The following is a 27444-nucleotide window of genomic DNA, read 5'->3' as shown; positions in this document are numbered from 1 at the left end:
ATATCCATGGCTGATCGAACGTAGAAGGTGGATTAAGCGTTGTATCTTGTCCTTTGCTCACAGTTGAATTTTCTCCCACTTCACTGAGCAACTGTTGTGTAGCTTCTAATAGCGGTTGCTCCTCAGTTTCATTGGGTTCTTCGGTTCTATCTTCCTTGTTTTCTCCTTCAACTGTGGTGTTATCTCTGGTATCACCTTCCTCTTGTTGCGCCTCATGTCTGCTCTCCTATGTGCGCTCTTGTATGATAGTCCTCTCATCTGGCATAATTTCTCCATCCTCAACCTCATTTTCAGGCTTCTCCAAACTAATGATCCGCGTCTCTGGTTCTTTCTCATTGGACTGCTACGGATCATTCTGCGAAGGCGGGGTAGGTAGATGATCAAGTTCAACTACCTCATCATCTGAGTTGGGGTCCTTAGATGAAGTGGCGACTTCTGGCCTTCTTATTGGGATCTTTTCCCGTACATGGGCTTCGAGTGATTGATTGGGGTTCCTCTTGGTCCTTTTTGATGTACGGGTTCCCCTACTGGCCTTTTCTTTCTTTCTTTTCTTCTCAATCTTTTCAACCTCTTCCTCCCTTGGCACACTTGATGCTCCTTCGTCCTTTGAACACTAGGAATCAAGAATGTCCATCATATTAAATGTGAATTGGGTCACCTCATGGGTTAGTCTCTCTATCTGTTGGCATAGCCAGCTATCTATATATCTCCTGGGACCTTCCATTATGGCTTCCAAATCCGTGATCTGGTCCTGGGCCCAATTAATGGATGGTGGGAGGTCTTTGACTACTCATAATCCTAGGTCTGCAAGCAATCTCCATAATTAACTACTTGATCCGGGACCCGGCGGTACTCGAAAATTCTCATTTGTTGAATACTCAACCTTGAGTATTCTCGTCGGCGGACCTCAAAGTCATCTAGGCAGTTAGTCCAGTAGTCTTCTATGGATGCTTTACCCCTATAGTGTCTTCCATAAGCCTTCTTACCTAATCCAACAAGGTCAAAGTACTTCCTGGGGAGGTGCTCTTGTAAGCAATATGATGCTATCTCGTTGAAGGATTCCTCGACTTGCACATAGTTTTTGAAGTACATATCATTTTTCTCTATGACCAACCCTGATTGCTTCTTCTCTCTGAGTATGTGTCCAACTGGGTGCGCCTGTCTTGAAACTTCTAAGAGGACCATTGTATATGTCGGATAATGGGGAATTCAAAATGGAGTTCCCTCAAAGCCTGAAATTCTGATATGGGAAAAATGAGGGAACTGAATGAACCATGCTCCATACTTCCATATCAGTGCAGTAGCCTGCTTTGACAACCTTATTTGCAATCCCCCTTGCATCATCCTAACCATGCGCATCATGAATGCATCATTCAAGCGCTCATACTAGCCGATTGCATAAGCAATGTTGTTTTTCTCCCTTTGAGCTATGTTGTAATAATGCACTAGGGGTAATAGTTGTATACCTTCCCTGATTTGGTCCATTCTCAATCTCTCCTATTCGGATCAACCCTGGCAGCTGCTGATGTCTAGCAAACATGTAGACCAAGTAGGAAGTCATGGTGAAGTATTTCTTCTCTGCGAGCTCGACCAACTATGTATGAATGTTGTCACTAATGATCTAAGCCCAATCGAACTTAGCCTTTCCATTGAAGACCTGCTCGGTGAAATAAAACATCCACTCCTCAAATAGGTTAGAGTGGGGAAGTCCCATGACTCGGCTAAGCAATGTGACCATGTCTCCATATTCGTCAAGGAACTCGCTTTTGTAGGTCTTCCTGACAATTCTAGTGCTCGGAGCTCTCCTTATTTTGAACCATTCTTCATTTACTAGCACCTTGCACTTACTGGGATTCATATCAAAAGCGAGTTGGGCATCATCTATGGTCACCGCGGTGGCGCCTTTAGGAAGCGGGATGTCAAATGCTTCCCTGATGGTTTATGGAGTGAAATCAGCCATTACCATTCCATTTGCTACCACCATTCTTGTTTCCGGTTGATAGTGTTTTACCGTTACGGCCTCAACCACAAGCTCATAATTTTGTATTGCCTATGGGAAACCAGCAGCCTATGCAATGCTGCTTTCTACCATCTGTTTGGGCTTTCGGTATGCATTTGGAGCATATACCCTCTCTCTGAAGTTTTGAATGTCTATATGCCTGAGGTCCGTATCTCCAATATTATCACAATTGCTCTGGACCTTTGACTCTTTTATCACCCCCTGATACTGATATTTCATTTTTTCAAGCTTGCGGGGAATGTCGACTCTAGAGGTTTGTGATGTCCCTGGTGCGTCAGGTGATTTGGAAGACTCTGTCACCTGATTAGGCATCTATCCTGCACACCCAGACACCAATTACGAGGCAAGTTTTAGGTGAAAAACGCGGGTTAGCAGGGCCAGAAGTTGGTGTTAGCATTAGAATTGTTGAATAGCAAGATAATCAAAATTTGAAAGTATGTTTAAAACATGCTATTTGAATGCTTTGAATCCTGCTTTGGGGGTTAAATGCAATTTCGATTTGACAATTTTGGTTGGTTGGTTGGTTGGCGTGAATTTTCAAAAGATCGTTGCTCCTTATTTTGCTGGTGTTGAAAATCGCAAATGTTTTTGGTTTTCAGCGTTAAGTTTTCAATTTGTTTGCTTGAACGTTTTTGAATATGCATTTGGAAAAGATGACTCTAAGCTTTGCAGCCTTAGAACAATATCCTAAATTTGTCCAAGTCTCAAATTCGGGCTAGAGGGATGAATTTGGCAGATGGTTGTTCCTTCCTGGGTGTTAAGTTTTCGAAATTTATTTGAATTTGCCTTGCATTTTAACCCTACTTAAAACATGATCATTCATATGCAAAATTATAACCACAGGAAGGGTAAATTTGATCTTACCTGAGAATGAACCAAAGCGGTTGATTGACTACAAATGGCGAAGAAACTAGCACTTGAGAGCAAAACCGAAAGTTGCAAGTGCTTTCTTGAACAATGTGATTCTTTATTTCTTGGTTATGAATGCTGGAATTTGGCAATGTTTGAAAAAATTGTGATTTTTCTCTGCTTCTACTTTAAACGCCTATACGAAACTCGGGATTTTAATGAAAATGCACAAATCTCCCTTTTCTTTTTGGCCTTTGCTTGATAGGGGAGAAAATCGAGGTTCAGAATGGAAATGTGTGAAGAGCACACGATTATACTAGGAGGGGGGGGTGAATCAGTATAATGAAACTTTTTCAATTTAATAATTATATGATAGAATTGATTATCCAAAAATAATTATGCACATGAACACAATAAATTTTAAGTGGAAACCCAATGCGGGAGAAAACCACTGAAAAATAAATATTATATATATTTATGTTTCCTCTGTTACAATTTTGTGAGCACCAACCCATTGGAAGCACCAACCCCCAATCTCTGTTTTGTGAGCACCAACCCACTGGAAGCACCAACCCCCAATCTCTGTTTATATTTTTATAGTCAACGCATCTACGTACTTCTGAACTTCTTTCAGCATTTACATATCATTTCTCATATTATTTTATTCACGTCAATAATTCTGATTATTATTCTGTTGCTATCTATTCACACCATTCACTTCTCTTTTTATTCTTCTCAACTCACACCCCACATATATCCTTCCTTCGTATTTTTCAGAATTATATCTGCATTAAAGAATTCACACTTTGAATCTGCAGATATATTAATTCTTTCTATCGCACATACTATATTCCTTGCCCTTCCATACACATGCATTTTTTTTTTTTAATAGCTCCAGTATTTTATTTATATTGTTTCGGACCATTGTATCTTCGGATAGAATGTCACGACTTTTCATTAAGTCGTCGTTTTACTTTATCGGAGACATTAATATCTTTGGTTATGTTTGATTAAAGTCTTTATTGCCACCGAAAAAGAAAAACTTTATTTAAAACACCACCGATAAATTTAGATGCTTTATTTTAATAATCCCGCCAATAGTTTATAACAAGCTTCTTTATAATTATCGTAACTAAAGTCACGATGCTTTTACTTGTCTAAAACTTTGATATCGCAACATTTTTTAATTATCGGTCAAAGCATTAATCACCGTAAATTTATTCATTATCGGTTTTGATAATATATTAAGGGATTACGATATGGATCGTATTTTATTTGCCTGTGATGTAATCTTCGGTCTTCAACGTTGGAAACACCCTTTGTGTATTTGCCGCTACAAATAAATAAATCGTATCTATTAAACGATACATATCTGAGCAAATATCGTAAGAAACTTCTATCATAGATTACTGCCGTGCATAGAGATTACGGTCTCAAAACTACCACACCATCGTTTTATCTTTATTTCCACATTCTCCGTAAGGATTGAGATATAACTCTACATATTATGTGTTTGCTTGATGGATTCTAAAACTGTTTTGTTCCTGCTGAGTGTATTGGCATGGGATTATCTTTTATATCGTTTTTACCTCTTCAACATCAATGACAATTTTTCTTTCAATCTCCCCCTTTGTCATTGATGGCAACCTTTCAATGCAGTTTGCTCCCCCTCAATCCAATACTCCCCCTGTCTCCAATTTCTCCCCCTTTGACATCAATGGCAAGAGATTTTTTGCTATTTGTATCCTGCCCTTCTTTAACGTATGTTTCATACGAGGCATTTACTGAAAGGATGAGAGTGATATTACTCCCAATTTCTCCCTTAGGTACTCAAAAGTCTCTTTTGGAAGAGGTTTTGTGAAGATATCTGCTAACTGCTCTTTTGTTGGAACATATTCCAACTTTACTTGCTGCTCAAGAACTTGTTCTCTTAAGAAATGAATCTTGATAGGAATGTGTTTTGTCCTGGAGTGCATCACTGGATTCTTTGACATACTGATTGCACTTGTATTATCACAATAGATAGAAATAGGATGATCATATTCAATCTTAACATCTTGCAAGGTTTGTTTCATCCACAAAACTTGCGTACAATATGCTGCTGCTGCAATGTACTCTGCCTCTATAGTGGATAGAGATATTGAAGCCTGTTTTTTGCTCAACCAAGATACAAGGTTGTTGCCAAGGAAAAAGGCTCCTCCACTAGTGCTTTTGCTATCATCCTTGTCACCTGCCCAATCAACATCTGTGTATGCTCTCAGAGTGAAATCATCACATTTTGGATACCACAATCCAAGATCCATTGTACCCTTCAAATACTTGAAGATTCTTTTAATTGCCTGTACGTGTGTTTCCTTTGGTGCTGCTTGATACCATGCTGCTACACCAACTGCTTGCATTATATCTGGCCGGTGGCTGTCACATATAAGAGACTTCCAATCACGGATCTATATAGAGTCTGATTTGCATCAGGGGATTCATCATTTTTACTAAGTTTGCAACCAGTGACCATAAGAGTACTGATAGGATGGCAATCCTCCATTCTAAATTTCTTCAACATCTCCCTAACATACTTAGTTTGTGAAAGAAATATCCCTTTATCTGATTGTGAAATCTGTAATCCCAAGAAGAAAGAAAGTTCTCCAAGCATAGACATCTCAAATTCTTTTTGCATGTTAGAAGCAAATTCTTCACACATTTTATTCTTACTACCACCAAATATGATATCATCGACATAAACCACTACAATCAGTAAATGATTACCTTCACACTTGAAATACAAATTACTGTCTGCTGCTCCTCTTTTAAACCCTTGTGTTTGTAGGTAGTTGTCTAATCTGGAGTACCATGCTCTGGGGGCTTGTTTGAGGCCATAGAGTGCCTTTTTCAATCTGCATACATAATCTTCCTCTTCTGACAAGATAAATCCTTCAGGCTGTTCAATATACACTTCCTCTTCTAAATCACCATTTAGAAAAGCTGATTTCACATCCATTTGGTAGACTTTGAAACTCTTATGACTTGCAAGAGCTAGAAACATTCTGATGGCTTCCAACCTGGCAACTGGGGCAAAGGTTTCTTCAAAATCGACTCCTTCCACTTGTGCATAACCTTTACATACAAGCCTTGCCTTATTCCTTGTAATTTCACCATCCTCATTCATTTTGTTGCGAAAAACCCACTTGGTTCCAATGATATTTTTGTTTGAGGGTCTTGGAACTAGCTCCCATGTGTGATTTCTTTCAATTTGGTCCAACTCCTCATTCATAGCATTTACCCAATACTTGTCTTCACTAGCTTCATCAAAATTCTTTGGTTCTATCTTTGAAAGTAGACAGAAATGAGCATGTTCTGTGGTGGTAGCCATTCTTCTCCTTGTTTGAATGTTTGTATCCAACTCTCCAATAACCAAGTCTTCTGGATGATTTTTCTGAACAAATTTTGATGGAGTTTTTGATGGTGTTTTTAAAGGTGTCTTTGATGGTGCTTTTGATGGAGTTTCAAAACTGTCTTGTTCCTCATTTTCACTTTCTTCTTTTAATTTTTCTTCCTCACTTTGTTCCTTAGGATGATCTTCTATAGCTTTCTCAAATTGTCTTCCTTCATCTATCTTCACATTAGCACTTTCAACTATCTTTTGAAGTCTTTTATTGTAGCATTTATAAGCTTTGCTTCTGGTGGAATATCCAAGAAAGATTCCCTCATCTGACCGGGCATCAAACTTTCCCAAGTCCTCTTCATCTCTTCTAATGTAGCAAGTGCTGCCAAAAATCCTGAAATAATCAACAGTTGCAGCCCTTCCTTTCCATAGTTTGTATGGTGTTTTGTCATTGTTCACCCTTATTTGCGCTCTATTCAATATGTATACTGCTGTGTGAACTGCTTCTTTCCAAAAGGTGTCAGCAATCTTTGATTCATTTAGCATAGCCCTTGCCATTTCCTGAACTATCCTGTTCTTTCTTTCAACAACTCCATTTTGTTGTGGAGTTCTTGCTGCTGAAAATTGTCTTCTTATTCCATGTTCTGTGCAGAAATCTTCAAACTCATTTGAAGTGAATTCTCCTCCTCGATCTGATCTAAGACACTTGATTTTGGCATCCATCTCATTTTCAACTAACACTTTGAAAGCTTTAAACTTTGCAAGAGCCTCAGATTTTTCTTTTAGGAAGGCAACCCAAGTCATCCTGGAATAATCATCTATAAGTAGCATAAAATACCTTTCACCTAGCAAACTTTTTGTTCTGGTTGGTCCACATAAGTCTGTATGTATAAGCTCTAGAGGTTTTGATGAAGAGTATTCTTTGGACTTAAAGCTCACTCGAGTTTGTTTTCCAAGTTGACATTGCTTGCAAATGACATTGGATGGTTTTGTAATCCTAGGCATATCCCTTACTGCTTCCTTTTTGCTGATTTTGACAAGATTGTCAAAGTTAAGGTGACCTAGTCTTTTGTGCCATAGCCAATTTTCATCTTCCTAAACAAAATTGCAAGTTTCTTCATTTATTTCATTTAGAATATAGAAGTTATTTGCCGTTCTATGAGCATTTGCAATAATTCTTCCATCCTTTTTAATCTCACATCCCTTAGACAAGAATGTTACACTATGTCCTTGCTCACAAAGTTGACTAACACTTAACAGATTTTCTTTTAATCCTTTAACATATAGCACATTTTCAGTTTTAGTCTTTCCATAATATAGGCTAAGTGTTCCTTTACCTTTTATTTCTTTTTTTGTGTTATCACCAAATCTTACTGTTCCTTCATCTACTGGTTCAAGGAGATGAACTTGTTTTTGTCCCCTTTCATATGCCTTGAACATCCACTATCTACATACCACCTATCTTTCTTGTTCTTTGCATGAAGAGCTATTTGAACAAATAGGGATTCTTTATCTTCTAGTTGTTTTTTCTTCCAAGTCATTTTAGACGTTTCCTCCCTTTTGATGGGTACATCTTCCTTTGTTGGTAAACTAGGAAAGATAGTTCTGCAAAATCTGGCTGTGTGTCCAAAGTTGTGACACTTATAGCATATTACATCATAATTCATTAGAGGAGAAAATGAATTGTGGTTCTTTGGAGTAAAATTAGAAATATTTCTAGTATGACTCCTACAATGTATTGCTTTGTGACCAAACTTATAACATGAAAAACAATGTCCTTTGAATGAATAATAATTATTAGTTACATGTGGTTTCTTTAGGTGGGATGTTTTCAACACATTAGTGGGAGGATGAGATTTATGAGTATCATTCTTCCTTCTTTTATTTTCTACTATCTTCCATGACTCATCCAAGGTTTTTGAACTAGTAGCTTTGGCTGTTTGATCTTCTTTATGTCCTAGACCTGATTTAATGAAAGTAGGTCTTTGTGTTTTGAGAAGTTTATCCATTTTCTTGGTACTGTCTTCAAATTTCTGAAGTTTCTCCAAGTCTTGTTTTAAGGAGACGATTTCTAATTCTAATTTACTGCATCCTTCCTCTTTACTTTTAAGCTGATCTTTTATCTCTTTCTCATTCTTCTTTGCTTCCTCTAATTGTATTTTTAGGTCTTTAATGAGCTTGCTTGACTCTTGTAATTTTGTCTTATATTTTGAAACCCTTCCTTTTAGCTTTTCATTTTGTTCATAAGCATAATGTAACTCTTCTTCTAGATCTACATCTTCTTCATCACTCATAGCCTCTTGATCTTCTTCTTTTTCATCTTCATCATCCTCAACTTTCATTGCCATGAAAAGAATTTCTTCTCCATCACTGTTGGACATATCTTCAGAGCTTTCTTCTGATGAACTAGAGCTTTGTTTAGAGTAGAAGCTTTTCTTATGCTTTGAGTAATTTTTCTTGAAGTATTTCTTTCCTTCTTTCTTTGGATAGTTCTTCTTTTCCTCTTCACTACTATCGCTTTCATTTTGAGGACACTTTGAAGCATAGTGCCCTACCTTACCACAATTGAAACATTTAAATGGAAATTTGCCTTTATATTTGCCTTTGCCCTTTTTGAATTTCCTCATGAAATAAGCTTCAGCCTCATCTGATTCACTGCTTGAGCTCTCGTTTGGTACATGGTTTTTGTTTTTGCCTTTCTTTGATATTTTGAAAGCTGCTTCCTTTTGAGAGGGTTTGTCTTCTCTTCTCATTTCATAGGCTGTGAGAATTCCAAAAAATTCATCTTTTGTCAATGTTTTCAAATCCTTCATTTCTTCTATGGCTGATACTTTAGGATCAAATTTCATTGTCAAAGTTCTTAGCAATTTCCGAACAAGGAGTGTGTCTTCAACTTCTTCTCCCAATGCTGTGATTGCATTCACAATTTCATCCACACGCAAGAAGTAGGCAGCGATGTTTTCATCTTCCTTCATTTTAAGACTTTCATATTTCATTCTAAGTGATTGAAGCTTGGCTTCTCTTACTTTTTCATCCCCTTCATAGATACCTTTTAATTTGTTCCATATCTCTTTGGCTGATTTGCAATGCATAACCTTCATAAATTCGGAATCTGCCAAACTGCATAGAAGGGCATGTTCTGCTTTAGCATTATTCTCACTTTTCCTCTTTCCTGCCGTATCGGTCGGAGGAGTTGACGGAGGTGTGTACCCATCCACCACGGACTGCCAAACATCATAGCCAAGTGTGTTCAGATAGGCTTTCATTTTAATACTCCAAAATGCATAATTTGTCCCGTCGAAGATTGGATTTCTAACTGCATAGTTATCCACCATTGTGCTCTTTTGGGGATCTACCTTCAAGCTGTAAGGCTATCTCTGAAGGAACTTGCTCTGATACCAATTGAAGAGAACACGATTATACTGAGAGGGGGGGGTAAATCAGTATAATGAAACTTTTTCAATTTAATAATTATATGATAGAATTGATTATCCAAAAATAATTATGCACATGAACACAATAAATTTTAAGTGGAAACCCAATGACGGAGAAAACCACTGAAAAATAAATATTATATATATTTATGTTTCCTCTGCTACAATTTTGTGAGCACCAACCCACTGGAAGCACCAACCCCCAATCTCTGTTTTGTGAGCACCAACCCCCAATCTCTGTTTTGTGAGCACCAACCCACTGGAAGCACCAACCCCCACTCTCTGTTTATGTTTTTATAGTCAACGCATCTGCGTACTTCTGAACTTCTTTCAGCATTTACATATCATTTCTCATATTATTTTATTCACGTCAATAATTCTGATTATTATTCTGCTGCTATCTATTCACACCATTCACTTCTCTTTTTATTCTTCTCAACTCACACCCCACATATATCCTTCCTTCGTATTTTTCAGAATTATATCTGCATTAAAGAATTCACACTTTGAATCTGCAGATATATTAATTCTTTCTATCGCACATACTATATTCCTTGCCCTTCCATACACATGCATTTTTTTTTTTAATAGCTCCACTATTTTATTTATATTGTTTCGGACCATTGTATCTTCTGATAGAATGTCACGACTTTTCATTAAGTTGTTGTTTTACTTTATCGGAGACATTAATATCTTTGGTTATGTTTGATTAAAGTCTTTATTGCCACCGAAAAAGAAAAACTTTATTTAAAACACCACCGATAAATTTAGATGCTTTATTTTAATAATCCCGCCAATAGTTTATAGCAAGCTTCTTTATAATTATCGTAACTAAAGTCACGATGCTTTTACTTGTCTAAAACTTTGATATCGCAGCCTTTTTTAATTATCGGTCAAAGCATTAATCACCGTAAATTTATTCATTATCGGTTTTGATAATATATTAAGGGATTACGATATGGATCGTATTTTATTTGCCTGTGATGTAATCTTCGGTCTTCAACATTGGAAACACCCTTTGTGTATTTGCCGCTACGGATAAATAAATCGTATATATTAAACGATACATATCTGAGCAAATATCGTAAGAAACTTCTATCACAGATTTCCGCCATGCATAGAGATTATGGTCTCACAACTACCACACCATCGTTTTATCTTTATTTCCACATTCTCCGTAAGGATTGAGATATAACTCTACATATTATGTGTTTGCTTGATGGATTCTAAAACTGTTTTGTTCCTGCTGAGTGTATTGGCACGGGATTATCTTTTATATCGTTTTTACCTCTTCAACATCAATGACAATTTTTCTTTCAATGTGCAACCTAAACTTTGGGACATTTCAAGTTAAATATGCCTTTTTGCATGAATTGAATTTCGCGATTTTCAATGTGAGAAGGGTATTTCGGGCTTTTTGGCTTTTGCAAGTTTAGGCATTTAGCGTGGAATGAGCTATTTTATGAAATTCAGGCCCATTTTGATGATTTGGCCAATTTAGCCTTCAATGCCCCATATTTGCAAATTTCAGGCTACTTAGTTGAAAAACGTGACTTTGCCTTGGGCAACTTTTCAAAATATGTCAAAACGCTGACTTCCTCCAAATTTCAGGTGGTTAGCTTAGAATGCGCAATTTGAATTCACTTCGCTATTTTCGGCCATTTAGTAATGCACGATTTTGGCTTAAGTTTATACATGCCCTTTTGATGAATTTCAGGCCTTTGATATGTTTTGCGCGACTTTTACTAAACATTTTGAACGCCCCTTTATGGCAATTTCAGGCCTTTGGGGCCTTTTGCGCGATTTTCACTTCTCAAGTTATATCGCCTTAAGTTTTCAAAAACTTCACGCCTTTTGGATAAGAATGGGCGATTTCGCTTCTAAATGACCTTTTTCTTTTAAATTCGGGCTATAGAGCCGAAATGTGTGATTTGGTCTTTGTGTTAGAGTTTCCTGTTAATAAAATCAGGCCTTTAGCCTAAAATGTGTGAAATTCTCTTGAATCAATTTAAAATGCCCTTCCTTTTTCAGCCATTTTGATCATTTTGGGAGATTTTTGCTAAAAATGCCCCCTTTGATGATTTCGGGCTTTTTGACTATTTTGCACGGTTTTCACTTCTTTCTCCTTTTGCCTAAGTCTTCAAATCCGGGCCAATTAGCCAAATATATAAGAATTTACTAAAACGCCTTTCATTTGCAAACTTCGGCCTTTAGGTGAAAAAGGTGAGAAATTCTTTAAAATGTCTAAGTTACATGTTAAATTTGAGCCTTATGATCAAAATACACGACTCGTTTAGCAACTAAGTCTTTTAAGTTAAAATGCCCCCTCGACCATGAAATTCGGGCTATTGGAGTGTTTTGAGTGATCTTCATTTCTCAAGTTTAACGCCTACCAGGTTAACTTGGCTATCCGGTTTAGATGTCAAATCGTGCCTCCTCACTTTCAAAGTGTGAATTCTTCAGAATCTAAGACTCGGGCTAGCTCAATTTTAGGTCCAAATCATCGTCTCAAGCTCAAATTCCTCGCTATTGCAACCTACTCTGCTTGGCTACAAAATTTCACTCAGGACCTCAACGAGGTAACAAGACGAAAGGGGGGACCCTGTCAATGACGGGGAATGTGTGCAAGGCACAACACTATGGGGGGACATTTCCCCCAAGTCCCCAAGTCTTGGAAATGTCCCCCTATAGGGGATATGGTTTTTTTTTGTGGGGGGCGCTGACGCATCCCTGTGGAATTTTGTCAGGCAATACAAAAAGGACAAAGTGAGTACATAAGACAATTTTAATGTCGTGGAGTAAAAAGGAATCTCCCATAGTAAGAAGGTTTCTGAATTCATTGAGGAAGTCATGCCCTTTAGAGTTGATGTGGGATTTCAGAAAGTGGCTTGATAGGTTCTGAGTCTTCAAAGACAGATAAAAAGTTGACTTTCCAAGTATATTGCTAGCTGCCAACTTCTATAAGGGGGACATGTGGTTAAGAATCCATTGCTGGAAGCACTAAGGTGTGGACGTGGGAAACTTCTGCAGTCTATTTGGAGCTTTGAAGAAGCATTTCAGAGGTTACATCACTATCTCAATGTGATGCCTTCCTTACTGTGCAATTTGTTTCGTATGGAGGTTGACTGGCCATAGTATGGGATGTAGAACTGTGACAGAAGAATGAGCAGACCCAACAAAGGTGTGGGCCATTTTTTGAGCTTATGCATGAGGAGTAGAAGTCTCTTATATCTCCAGTCCTTGCCTATATGACTGCCATATAATCTATACTAAATTCTGTCCAATAATGCAAATTACAGGTTAGTGCATAGGAAGCAAACTTCACTATTTTATTCATGGTAACTAGTTGCTGTTCAAAATTACAGGCTGTGCATAAATCTGAGCGGCCTGTTCATGTGGTTTGCTGTTGTTCAATTACTAAAGGACTGTATGTAAATCTGATAACAGGTCATAAAACTAAAAACTCTCATTTTACCTCTTTGAAAAAATATTCAGGTGTCTCATTGAATGCAATTGCTCAGTTTCAGTTCTATTATATTTATCTGCCTTTTCTCTTAAATCTTGAGTGAATTGCCATTGAATTTATATCCATATATCTATCATTGAACTCGGCTCAGCAAACATACGCTGTCATAAATGCAATCTGAAAACTTATAACCAACACACAAGCAAACTGTTTTGACATAATGTCTAATAACTGAGTTTGGAGGGAAGTGCAAAAAAAATTAGGGGTGGAACCTTACATTACATTTCTTTCATGGCTTGTTGCTGTTTAGGTGTCATAAGACATCTTCATTGTGTGCATATTGTATCTAAGTAGCTGGACTTGTCAACTTCCACATGTATTGGGTGAAATTTGTTTGACTTATTCATTTAGCTGTACAGACAATAAAAAAGAGCGGCAAATATGCAACAATTTTCTTGGGAATGACATCAAGCAAAATAGATTATATATATTTAATACTCACAGGTGATGCTATGTTTGATTGGAAGAAGTACTTAAAACATTATAACATCCATATAGGTTAGTTGAGCTAAGATTAGCAGCAGTCGTACAAATTTGCCTTTGTAAATTTACCTATAAGTTCAATTTCACTAGTCAATAAATAGTCTTAATAAATTGGATTCTTGTTTGCAACACTCATTAAATCTATTAAAAGGTTGTCTGCCATGATATCGTTTCCTTAAGAACTTATATGAATGACATTAGTGCCAATCTCAATTCAAGATTAGGCCGAAAAAGTGACAAAGGTGAACCAACAAAAAGAAAACAATCTTCAAGGAGCTAATTTGGACCCAAAAGACCTGTACTAAAATTGCATACAAAGTTCAATTATATTGGCCTTGTTGACTGATATGCAAAAGAATGGCAACATTGATGAGATTAGAAATGCAAAAGTGTCAAATATTCCTAAAACTGTGCTTACTTCTATATCAGCATTTTCCTAGTATTTATATTTCTTTAAAATATTAAGAGAAATGTTCATCTTTGATCATGTACTGAACAAAGTTCCAATCATTGATGGAATTTTAAACCCTTGTTTGGTACAGATATATGAGCACCCCTTGTATGTAAATCAGATCACTATTAGCCCAAAGTCAAACCAAGCATCATCTTGCCCTTACTCGTGATACTTTATGCTAGGCTTTTAGTATTATATCTTAAACCAGGATAGTAGAAAAAATTCAAAGAAATATGGATTGAATCACTTTCCTACAAACTCATTATCACATAGAAAGTAAGCAATAATCAGTTTTGACATACCTAATATACTCCTCAACAGATGTTTAGCCACAAGTGCTCTTTTTGCACTAATTTGCATACTTCTTTAGATTAAAAAACTCATTTGAAATTGAAGCAAATATTTTTGAATGTTTGCTAAAGATAGGTTAAATATGATATCAACTGTCATACAATCTGAATATGAATTTGATCAATCGTTTCATGAAACATAATGGTTATGATCAGAAATTATAAATTTACATATATGATATTTGGCAATATGTGTGAATAGACATGACAAAGACAACATTCAAAGTACCTCCTCTGGAGAAAATATTCTTCCTGTTTCATAGAAGGAATCATAATTTCCAATCTCAACCTGTACAATAAAAGCCAAACATCAGTCAAGAAAAGTAAAACAATCACTACCTACTACACTAGTTATCTTTCAGGTTGATGTCTCTGTTTACATCAATTTAAAGCCGTTTTTAGTGTAAGTTGCTATAGTACACTCTCATAATAAATTTGTACAATCTTTGATACAAAGTAGCATTTTATCATAAACATGTCATGTACTCTACCATTTGAGCTCCTGCTTCTACTGCATTGACAAAGGCTTCAGGCTCCACTGCTGAAACACACACCTACACATGAAAACAAATCAATATAAAAGGAAGAATTACACATCTATTTGAGAAGCTTAAGAAATTCAAAAACATAATTGGGTGAATGAAAATTCAGAATTTTCAATGTGTGAAAGAAATTGAACTTTATAAATTTAGTTATTTGCAACTAATAGTACCAAAATAATTTGATCATAATACATTGAGAACATCTCCCATTTCAAAACATTGTGAATTACTCATGAGTTATGCAAGGGCGGTGAATCACTCACCCAAAAAAAAAAATTTGTTTGGCTGTTTAGAATAGATGCCATCTATGAATCTGTTTTGTAGAGCTTACTTAAATTATGAAATGAATTTGCAAAACTCCACTTTCCAAGCTTCGGGATCTTGATGAATAATTACATTTTGTGCAGAATATTGAAAGCAAATAGGATAAATAGAGTTGCAGTCTATGCAATTGCATTGGCTTACAAACTAATATTTTGCTAGGTTGGTCATTGGTCATCGCTTGGCTATTAACTATGCCTCCACGTTCTCCATAGTTTCCAAACTTAGTATTATCTAAATGCATTTTGAATATATAGAGAAAAAAAAAGTTATATAGGCTAAGGGATGAAAGAAGAGAAATAATAATAATATGCAGGTCATGCAACTGCAAATTCCTAATCTAGTAGTCATCCTAACTCCTATCAAATATGCTAGTTGTGCATCTGTAAATTTACGAATGATTTGTAATTTTTTTAGTATGTTAAAAAAAATTAACCACTATTTTTGTCGTTACCAATATGTAGGTTAATATATAATCACAATGGCATCTGGCTTTACATTTGGTTCAGACTCAACAGTGCAAGACAGCCCATTAGAAAGAGAGCCCCTCATAGCCATGACCCCACTTGGAAATATGACAGTAACGAGACCTTTACAAGGGAACATTATTTGTACCTGGTGCACGAAGAGGCTTAGTGGAGGCATCAATCGCCTGAAATACCATCTTGCAAGCATTCTTTGCCGTGATGCCAAGGAATGTCCAGCATCCCTTGAAGAGGTGAAACAAGAGATGATAGCCCTTCTTGCAGCACTACATAAAAATAAATTGGAAAGAGAGAAGACACAAGCAGCCATACAATAAGCCATTGGTCCTAATTTTTCAAGAGACTCTAAGGTGGATATGCAAGGTATTTGGGGCTCTAGTTGTGGTCATGTATGCATGTCCCATCCTCCTCGTCCATTTCAAGTAAAGTCCACTTTTCTTGTGCCTCGAAATGAACTAGGATCATAACCTTCATTGGAAGCTACTGGGTGGAATAGGTAGGTGCACAAAGAAGCAAATAAGACTTGTGCAAATATTTCGTATTATAACAACCTTCCCTTCAATGTGGCAAATAGTCCATATTGGGAGTGTTTGGTGATAGCATTGATAATAGCAAGGAAAGGGTACAAGGCTCCCACTCCAAAAGATTTAAGTGGCTAGTTTCTCAAAGATGCTATTGTAGATGCTAAACAAATTGTGGAAGATGAAAAGGACCAATGGCAAAAGTTTGGATGCTCAATTCTTTCAGATGGGTGGAAGGAACCACACTCTCATCAATTTTTTAGTTTCTTCAAATGGTGCGAAGGTTTTTCTAAAGTCAATAGATGCCTTTGACATAATAAAGAATGCAGACAATTGGAGCTTGATATTGGAGGAGATTGTTTTAGAGGTGGGCATAGAAAATGAAGACCAAGTTATTACTAACAATGTAGCGGCATATGTAGCAGTTGGAAGATTGCATCAAAAGAGGCATTCAAACACTTTTTTGGATCCCTTGTGCAACTCATTGCCTTGACCTTCTTTTGGAGGACATAGGCAAAATTTATTGGGTGGAACCAATTGTAGAAGCAAGAGATATAACAAAAAATATATATAATCACCCATGGGTTCTTCAACTAATGAGAGATCACACCAAGAGGGTAGAGCTTGTGCGATTGGATGCTACAAGGTTTGCAACTAATTTTCTAATGTTGCAAGGTATTACCAATTTATTGACTCCCTTCAAGAAGATATTTGTGAGTCAACCATGGGTAGACTCAACTTATTCAAAGAAGGCTGATGGAGAAAGGATCACAAAAAAATATTTTTTGATTGTGATTTTGCAACTACAGCTATAGAGATTGTTAAGGTAACTTTAACTTAATTTTATATTCAAATTAAATCCTTTATTTTTAAGCTTTAAAAAAAAATTGCTCTTTTTGAAAAGAGGGTAAAAATTTATTGAATCAGAAAGCACAAAGGAGCATACAGTAAGAAACAATAGGCTCCCCAACAGGCCACCAGAACTACCCTAACCTATCCTCTTCAACAATCTTATTAAGAGTCTGAATATAAACCCGAGGCAAATCATCGCTGCTCCCAACACTCCAGCCAATCATCTTTTCAGAAGCCCACTTAGCAAGACAATTCGCTGCTTTATTCCACTCTCTGGGAATATAGCAGAAGGAGACTGAATCTAAAGAATCTATCAAATTCAAAATTTGTTTGCCAACAACAGCCAGATGCCAGTCCACACCTTCCAGTTTCCGTCTATTCAACATGTCCATAACAATCTAAGAATCTGACTCACAAACAACCTTGCTCCATCCAAGAGTACAAGCTCGCTCAACAGCATAGAGAACAGCCAAAGCTTCCATAAAATTGTTAGTATGATATCCCTTGTAAGCAGAAAAAACAAAGGTTATGTTCCCAAGGCTATCCCTGCCAATTCCCCCTATTCCCGCATTTCCTGGATTTCCTCGAGAAGAGCCATCAATATTAATCTTGAGAAATCCAAGGAGGGGAAGAGACCACTTACCAGTTCTTTGAGCCTTCTTCTTGGCATAGCAGTGGCTAACCTACCTACTCATAAGACGAACACAATTAACATCCCCCAAAATGTTCAAATTTTGAATAACAAGAACGTCACCTGGATCCACATTAACTGAGAGGTCACACTTTGCCAGTGAAATTTCTTGTAGCATAATAATTATTCTTTGCCAAACCTGTTGAACCAATATCTTCTTATCTTGAAAAATCCTGCGGTTCCTTTCTAATCACAGTTGCTAGATAATAAAAGAGGGACCAATATCCCAAGCTACCTGGAGGAAAGAGGTTTTAGCTGGGGGTCTCCCAAGGCTGTTCCAAAAATCCAGAAGGATATTAGCATGAACACAAGCATGTTTCCAAGCACCCCACCAGAAATGACAAATTTGATTAGAGAAGTCATGCTAAAAGAAAAGTTGAGAAGCATGTTCCTCACATTTGTTACACAAAATGCATCTGGAAGGACCATGAAATCCCCTTTTCCAAAGATTTTCCTAGGTTAAACACCTATTTTGAACCACCAACCATAAGAAGAAGTTACATTTGGGCCATTAGAATCTATTTCAAACCTATTTCCACCAAGGAGTAATCACCCTGCCATGAGTTAGGCAGTCCAACTCTGAGTACCCTGAAGAAACAGAAAATTTCCCTTTTGGGTCAGGCCCCTAGGCTAGAACATCTCGTCCCCTTAGGGAACTACAAATTCTTCCTACCAAAATCCTTGCTAACTCATCCCGAGACTCAGCAGACCCTCCCAAAGGCCATTCATGAGGTTCTTTCCAAGTAGCCACTTCCCTTGATCCAAAACTCTGGTACCTTTTAAAATCCTCAACTCTAGTCCACCCCACTTCAAAAAATCTATCGCCCAGAGGCTGAAGCTGTGGGAACTGGGAAAGGATGGGAGGAAAGCCATTCCAAGAATCATGCCAAAAGAGGGCTTCAGCTCCTTTGTTACAAATCCAAAAAAGACCCTACTTTACAACCTGAGCTCCTCTTATGAGGGTATACCATATCATAGAGCCCTTACCTGTCATATTGCATCTAGGAATATACTCTTGACAGGTGCACCATCTCTAGAAAAGCTTGCCAACCAAAACACAACTATTCATACCTGCTTGTCGAAGACCAAGACCACCATAATGTATTGGTCTACAAACGGAGTCCCATCTTACTAAAATCCACTTTGAAGAAAGCAAATTACCAATCTAGAGAAACTGTCTGGATAACGAATCAAATTCCTCAATGAAGCTGACAGGGGCAGTCTACACAAAAAATCTATAGATAGGGAGAACCTAAACCACAGTCTTTAAGAGAATCATTCTCCCAGCTGAAGACAACCATCTATAAGTCCAGTGACTTACCTTCTTGCGAAGCTTATCCAAAACAACTTGCCAACAAGCCTTATTCAGGAGGTGATCAGATATAGGTATCCCAAGATAAACAACAAGAAGAGCACCAACCTGAAATCTAAGAACCCTGGCAATCCTAGCTTGAATAGCAAGATGCGTGTTGAAGAAGTAGATAAAAGACCTATCTTCATTAATCTGTTGTCTAGAGCCTATCAAGTAGATATCTAGAGCCTTCCTAATATTAGTAGCCTCCAAAAGTTTAGCAATGCCCATTAGAGTTGTTTCATCAACAAATTGAAGATGGGAAAAGGGGGAAAGACCATTGCCCCAATCCCAACCTTTAATCAAACCATGCCTAGCTCTAGAACCAATTAGTCTTCCAAGACCTTTCGCCATAAGGACGAACAAGTATGGGGAAAGAGGATCACCGTTTCTTAAGCCTCTTGAAGCACCAAAAAGTTTAGTGGGCACACTATTGATGAGAACAGAAAAGGACGGGGTTGAAACACAACTCATAACCCAGTTAATCCAGTCCCCAACAAAACCAAAAGCTTCAAGAATTTTGCGAAGAAAACTCCATCTAACTCTGTCATAAGCCTTGGCCATATCCAACTTAATGAACATAGCTTTCTTCTTTGATGATGCCATAGAATGTATCGCTTCAGAAGCTATAACAATCCCATCGAGAATTTGTCTACCAGCAACAAATCATCCCTGTTCCTCAAATATCAAATTAGGTAGCCACCCTTTAATTCTATTTGCAATCAATTTTGTAATAATTTTATAGATCACATTACACAAAGCAATAGGGCGGAAAGAGCTGAAAGAGTTGGCACCCTCCTTCTTGGGAATAAGGGCAAGGAAAGTGGCATTCATAGCCCTTAGCATCTGCTTGTTCCTGTAGGATTCCTACACCACATCCAAAAGATCCCATTTGATAGTCTCCCAGAACTCTTGGTAGAATTCAATAGGAAAACCATCTAGGCATGGGGCTTTACCCTTCTTCATTCCAAACACCACCCCTTCAACCTCCTCCAAGGAAATAGGTCTACATAGATTCTGATTCATTTCAGCTGAGACAATAGAGGGAATACAATCAAGAACTAATCTTTCTTCCAGACTAGCTGGAGCAAAGTCATTAGTGAACAACTCCCCAAAGAATCTAATAGCCTCCTGAGCAATCTCCCTATTAGAAGAGAGATGGACACCTGTTGACGTGTCTAAAATCACTGAACTTGCGACTTCATCCGGCCAACGCAGAATAGAATGTACTCGCTGAGTATCCTATCCTCTCTTGAGATAAGGAAATCCCTAATGCTGGTTTTGTTGATCAAAGGGGATGACCTCAAGGTTTTGATTGTCAAGTCTTGACTGCGGGATTACTCAGTGGTCGATGTGATTTGCTGGGAGCACAAGGGGACTTACGATTTGCAACAAGCTGGTCTGCTGCGATTCTCAAATTACGTAATAAAGAGCAAAAGGAAAGGGTTTAGGAGACCTAAAACTAACAAGATTGGTATGCGGGTAGACAGATTCAACATAACCAATCCCTGCTTGGCTAGAATAGCTCACAACCTTGTAGGAACGGTGCAATCTTCAAAGGGACTTGGAAGATTTTCAGACTAGAGACGCACAACTAAGCACCCAATTCTAGCGCAGCTCAAACGGACACCTGCAATTAAACTAAGCACAATTAAAGGCTCAGGTTAACCATACAAAAGGATACACAATCAGTATATCCTCAATGGTATGAGCCTGAATCTATCAAATACCTACACACCCAAAACAGAAAGATCTATCTAAAATGCTGAAAGAAACCATGCAAACAGGATGAAAACAAGACAATAAACACCAAATCAATATTTATATATTGATTTCAACTGCCTATTACAACAATTTGTGCAGCATCTCTATGCTACTGCTTAAAATCTAACCTATTCTAACTCTAAAATCCAACTACAAAATTCTCTCTAACTGTCTAACTATCTAACCATCTCCCTCTTTACAAAAGAAAGGCCTCTGCCTTTTATAGATTTTACAATACGAACCAAAGGCTAGGATTAACTGCATCCAAGGGTCTTGATCTGCCTTCCAGAAACTAGCAGCTTTAACCCATGCCCATTAAATTCTCACTCATCCATTCAACCACAATTCCAACTACCTGCCACTATTTGGCTTTAATCCAAGTCTATCCGATAGTTGGACATAACTGACCTGTGTCCCCTCTACTTTAAAATATCTAAGTGGGGCCTACAGGCAGTTTACAATAAAACAATTTCAGTTCTTAAAACTGAATTCCTGGAATTAAATCCAGTTGTGTGCTTTTTCTCGAGAAGGCATAAACTTGCAGCATTCAGAGTGTTCTTTGGTCTTTGGTCCCGATGGTGGACTTCATCTTTGTTCAGTAGCATGCTTCCCAATGCTCGGTTGCTCTCACGTTCCTGTAGTGTGTTCCTGCATCCTCTTCTTCAGTGTTCAGTGCCTGGCTCCTTGACGTTTCAGGCTTTCTCCTGGTTCTTCGATGATGTCCTACGACCTGCGAACAACAATTTCACTTTAATAAATTAATTTGAAAAATTAAAATTAATTTAACTAATCAAACATTAAATTTCTAAACGTCTGGCTTCGTCTTGGTGAAGATCTCGATGAGATGTATCTTGAAATGTCGTTTTCTCTTCGAAAATGAAATCTGATCCTTGGTCTTGATGGTGTTTGGGCAATCTGAATCCATTGAAGCTTCTTGGCTCACTGGCAAAAAAGTGATCTTGCCTTCTGCATGATTTTTGCCTTAGGCATTTTCTCTTCTATGGTGTCTTGGGCATTCAGAAACCTCCTAAACCTTCACACTTCTGCGTGGTTTTTCCTTGGTGAGATTTTCGCGGATGGAGAGGGGAGTTTGGCGTGATTGTAATGCTTAACTTTTGATACTTACACCTCTTCAACCCCTATAAAAAAAATGCGACTTTCGCCCTTTGGCTCAAACTTCGGCATTTAGACATGATTTGCAAACTCTTCATTTTCTCTTGGAATTGCCCTTCGGAATGCGATTTTGGCATTACGCGAACTTCGGCAAATCTGTCTTTTTTCAACTTTTTGAAAAATCGCAACTTACCTCTTATTGGAAATTCGGGGCTTTAGAACATTTTGCAAGTTTTATAAACTTATAACTTTCGCCATAGCTGCCGAACTTCGACATTTCTGGAGGGTTTGAAAACTTTAATACTTAACAACAATCGCGATTTACCCCTAGATGCCGAATTTCGGGGTTTGGATGGAGTTTGCAAACTTTACGAAAATCGCGTTTTTACCTTGGTATGCAAACTTCAGGCTTTCAGTTGCTTTTGCGAGTTTAAAACTTTAAACTTTCTATCATTCTTCTTCCAAATCGCACTTTTCGGGGATTCTAGGGGTTTTGCCAATTTTAAAACTTCCCAACGTACCCTTATTATGCGATTCCCAGCATTTTAGGGTGGTTCTACAAACTTTAAACTTTCCGCACCTCTCTTTGAATGCGGATTTCGGTGATAATGAGTGTTTTGCAAACCCTTTTCACTTTCGCAATATTCCCCTCTGCTGCGATTTTTGGGGTTTTTGAACCATTTGCAAACTTATAAAAAACTTTCACTTACCCCTTCGTGCGATTTTCGGCATTTGTGAGGACTTTTCAAACTTTAAGCTTTTCGCACCATTCTCTTGCAATGCGAATTTCGGTGATTTCAGGGGTTTTGCAAACCTTTTCAACTTTCACGCACTTCACCCCAACTTCGGGTTTTGGAGGTATTTTGCAAACTTTTTTAACTTTCACATTCCTCCCTTATAATGCGAACTTCGGGATTTTGGAGTGTTTTGCAAATTTCTTTCCCTTTCGCACTTTTACCCTCTGAAATGCGATTTTCGGCATTTTGAGGGGGTTTTGCAAATTTTAAAAACTTTTCAACTATCACTTGTCCCTCATTGTGCGATTTCTGGTGAATGGGAGGAGTTTGTCAAGTTTTACCTCTTGTATTTTATCCAATACTGGCGAATTTCGGGGATTTCATCCATTTTGCCAATTTTTAGAAACTCATATAATTTCCCCCCCTTAGTGCGAATTTCAGGATTTGAAGGAGTTTTGTCAGTTTTTTTGTTTTTTGTTTACACTTTGCATTCTTTATCTCCTTTGTATCCCTTGGCGACAATCGGCATTTCAACATCATTGCAGGCTTTAACTCTTTCTTCACATTTAGCCGACTTTGCGAGAATTGGGGAGTTTTAAGCTCACAATATGGCCCTAGAGGCTGAATTTGGTTTTAGCGGCACTTGACCCTTCATATCCCCTTCCTCTTCCGCAAGGACAGAAAGGCACAAACTGGGGGGTCCCTGTCCAAGACGGGAATGGGTGTGCGATTCGCACAACAACACCCTCCTAAGAAATGAGGGATGTGATAGCATTATCATGTCTCCTATCCTTAACAGAGTTGTGAAAGAACTTTGTGTTCCTGTATCCTTCCTGGAGCCAATCCACTCTAGCCTTTTGTTTCCAGTAAATCTCTTCACGAATTTCCCATTCTTCTAAATCTCTTACAGCCAAGGCTTCATCTCTATACAATTCGTCAAAAAGGCCTTGATCTCTAATTATGCGAGTTATAGTGTCAAGACGAGATAGTTCTTGCAATTTTTCCGAAAAGATATTGCCAAAGCATAACCTATTCCATCTTTTGAGCTTATACTTAACATATTGAAGTTGTTTAACAAAAGAGAACATTGTAGTACCATAAGCCAGTATCCCTTCCTACCACCATTCTAACATGAGGTCCTGAAGAGAAGGATCACGAAGCCATATAAGCTGAAACTTGAAAGATGGGATTTTTGCAGCCTGAAATTGAGAAGCATTAAACTTGACCGGCCAATGATCAGATCCTCTCCAATCTAAAATTTCAGAACTAGTTGTCCAGTTATCTCCCATCCAATAACAGGACACCAGAAATCTATCCAAACGCTCTACAATGGCTTCTTTTCCACATCTTTTGTTATTCCAAGTATACATACCATTAGAGGGCTTTACATCCACCAACCTCAAAAACTCATTGTTATCCCTTAGTAACTCTGCTAAAGGATCAAGCCTAGAAATTTTGCCCCTTTTTCCCTCCAAACATAATATAGCATTGAAATCTCCCGTTATAATCCAAGGATGAAATGGGGCAAGGGAACGGACAAATCTGATATGAGACCATAATACAGATTCTCCACTTGCCTAGATATGAAATTTATGATGATGATTTTCAAAGAAAATCATCATAAATTCATAATAGTTATTAGTTAGTAGCTAGCTATTGTCTCCACTATCTGACTTTGCATGATAATGCCATTTTGTAATCCATACGTATTCAAGAATTAAATTTCATGGAAAAAACTTCCTCATGGTTTTTTAGACTCGTTTTATACATTTTGTAATGGAACTTTGCAATTAAAACAAAAGTGTTTTTATAATAAATTTTAGTACTTTTTAAGTTGTTGAATTATTGCCCAATCAAAAATTTTGGGCTTCTTGTGTACTCTCCGAGTCCAAGTCTGCAAAAGATGTCAAGTATATTATACATTTCCAGATTGTCCTTCCATCCCTTTCTCTGCACTAGCTATATGGCAGTTAGGGAATTTTGCAAGTGAAATAAAATATATTATCAATATATGTTATTGCTTTTTATGCTTCGAGCACTACAAGAAGAGAAGGGTTGTGTTTCCTCTCTAGACACTCTATTATGTCATTGTTTCAAATTGATAGATCAAAAGCTCTCTCAACCTACCTTTTTACATATCAGTAATTTGAATTCTTATGAATGGATTTTTCTAGCAGATCAATTGGGAGGAGAATTTCAAAAATAAAATAAAAGAGGATGAATTTGCACTTTAAAACCTAAAATAGAAGGATAATCCCATCCAAGTAAATCCGATGAAAAAAATTTCAAAGTAGCCGGAAACTCCTTTGTCCCTCCTTGGGCACACGTATCCCAGTATCCAAAACGAATACGTATCCAATATGGCCCGGATACGTATCTGATAGCGTACCCATGCATGCCCAAAAAACCTTGATTTTCCAGCCATGCAGAATACTATGTGATTTGATTTTTTAAAAAATTTGAAATAAATCTTCCTAAATTTAATTTAAAAAAACTTCAGTCATGCATTTAAAAAAAAATTGGTATAAACAAAACATACACCAAATGAGAAAGACAAATGAAATGTTTTTTCTGTTTCAGTGACCCATTTTGGGGGTTATCTTCCAGTGCACTCTACTATTTTTGCATGTTGTAAATTGTTAAATCAACTTATAATTATTTATGTAGCAATTATGTGTCTATATTGCTTTTGAGTAATGAAAATCTCCTCCAATAACTTAGAAAATTGTGTTAAATATATGTGTATGTGTTTTATATGAATAGCGTATACAGCCTTATCCATAATGGGGTTCTTAAAAAATGATTGTATTCATACCCAATACCGTATCCATATTTGTATCCATATCCATGTCCATGCAACTTTGAAAATTTCATTTGGGGCAGAGAAAAACTTTCATTGTAGGTCTGAAATGGCCACAAATATGCCTCTTCCTATGATTATGAATAATTCCATTTGAATTCTATATATCTAACATTTATGAACAAAGTTTCAAAATTGTGGAACCTTGTCAAAAAGGAAAATGCAGAAGTTTGTGTCAAAAATTTGATTGTTTGCAAAAGGCAAATAAGTTTTTCTAGATCATTTTTTGACATTGTTTCTTTCTTGAAGATGTAACAAAATGTGTGGAAGAAGAAATAAATGGAAAATAAGTAAACTGATTTCTAGTAAGGAAAACTTGGGCATAATTGAGCCAAGAAGAAAATCCACTTCTATTTTATAGAAACGAGGTAATGTGTCGCACAAATATTTCCCCTCTTACTTTGAAATCTTTAATGTTTCCGTAAATATTTCCAATCAAAATTATATAAAAGAACAACACATGAGTTGTAAAAAGGGGACAAATAATGATGATGTACCTGTGTGATTGAAGAGGACCAGTTGGACCTTCACAAAGGAAAATTCTTAAAATCTAATTAAAAGAGGCAGAAATTCAACCTGCATTCTTATTGGGAAGAAAGCACATAAAGAAGTTATCTTTCAACCACCCTACAGGCCATGCAATTTCAAAAATGCATTTGCAGAAAATCAGGAAGAGAAATGGAGAGAAGAAAAGAAAAATCAAATGAGGAAAATGGGGAGAAGTCTGGGAAGTTAGAATTATCATTTGCTCCAGTCCTTGAAGTACACACAATGCTTCAGGATAATGTAGAAAACAAATATGAAGCATTCATGGATGCAATTTCACCTTGCCTAGGAACCACCAGCCATTGGTTGTGCAGGTTATTAATAATGGTGTTGATGCAACCTAAGTAACTAATTTGCACCCTATTGTCAGTTTCAAAGATGGACAAACTATTCTACCTATCCATAACTTAGCTATCTGACACTAATGAAATCTATCCATTTTGGCTTCCACATCATGAGTAGTGTGATATTGTTGATACATACATTCCATTTGTTGGCCATTGAAAGATCCCTAATGGATCCCCTTGCTGATCTGCTGTAGTTTTTAAATTAATAAACTATATTTTCTTGTGATTCCTTTGATGGTTTTAGAGAATAGACAGAAGTTGCAGAAGGTTTGTTTCTTTTTGTGTTTTTTGATAGTTTTCAAACAAGTAATGAATAATGAACAGTAAACATGAAGGAGACTGAAAATAAATAAGAACATACAGCCAAATTCAGAATTGCTACAAGCTGTACCAGACAGATTGCTGATTTGTAAAACCAAATAATAATTCCAATGCTGATCCAAGGAACTTACATCCAACAATGATGCCAAACTGAAAGGTGAATAGTGATCATAAATCAAGAATACCTCTAAGGCTGAATACATGCATTCCTTACATTCCATGTGGGATGTACCTGCTGCAAATGGCGGCCCTAAGGCTGCAAGGATCACGCCCAAGTTGAAGAATCAATCTACCATGCTGAAACCCTTACTCTGCAACCTGAATCCACAATGAAGAATGGCATACTCAATCTCTGTCAACAATGCACTCTGCCTGAAGAATCCAATGCCAATAACTGTTGAGGGCTACGCCCCAGCCAGTCCAGATCTTGGGGTTTGCGTCCCAGATGAAGAATCGCCCACTCAGAGCTAATTCGCAAAAATAAGTTTGATTGTGTAA

The 27444-nt window shown here is 37.3% G+C and overlaps 1 protein-coding gene across 1 annotated transcript in view; it reads right to left on the bottom strand.

Moving 5' to 3' along the window:
• The window catches only part of LOC131064846 (uncharacterized protein ycf23), a 189738-nt gene that overhangs the window by 90787 nt on the left and 71507 nt on the right, over positions 1-27444 (bottom strand). The window contains exons 4-5 of the mRNA XM_057999142.2: positions 14987-15049; positions 14725-14784 (exon numbers count right to left, since the gene is read on the bottom strand). Coding sequence (XP_057855125.1) covers positions 14725-14784; positions 14987-15049 — 123 coding nt within the window. The remainder of the gene's footprint in view (positions 1-14724; positions 14785-14986; positions 15050-27444) is intronic.

The sequence above is a fragment of the Cryptomeria japonica genome, chromosome 1 (genome assembly GCF_030272615.1).
Source record: "Cryptomeria japonica chromosome 1, Sugi_1.0, whole genome shotgun sequence".
Lineage (NCBI taxonomy): Eukaryota > Viridiplantae > Streptophyta > Pinopsida > Cupressales > Cupressaceae > Cryptomeria > Cryptomeria japonica.
The sequence above is the reverse complement of the archived record's forward strand: the minus strand, read 5'-3'. Positions and strand labels throughout refer to the sequence as shown.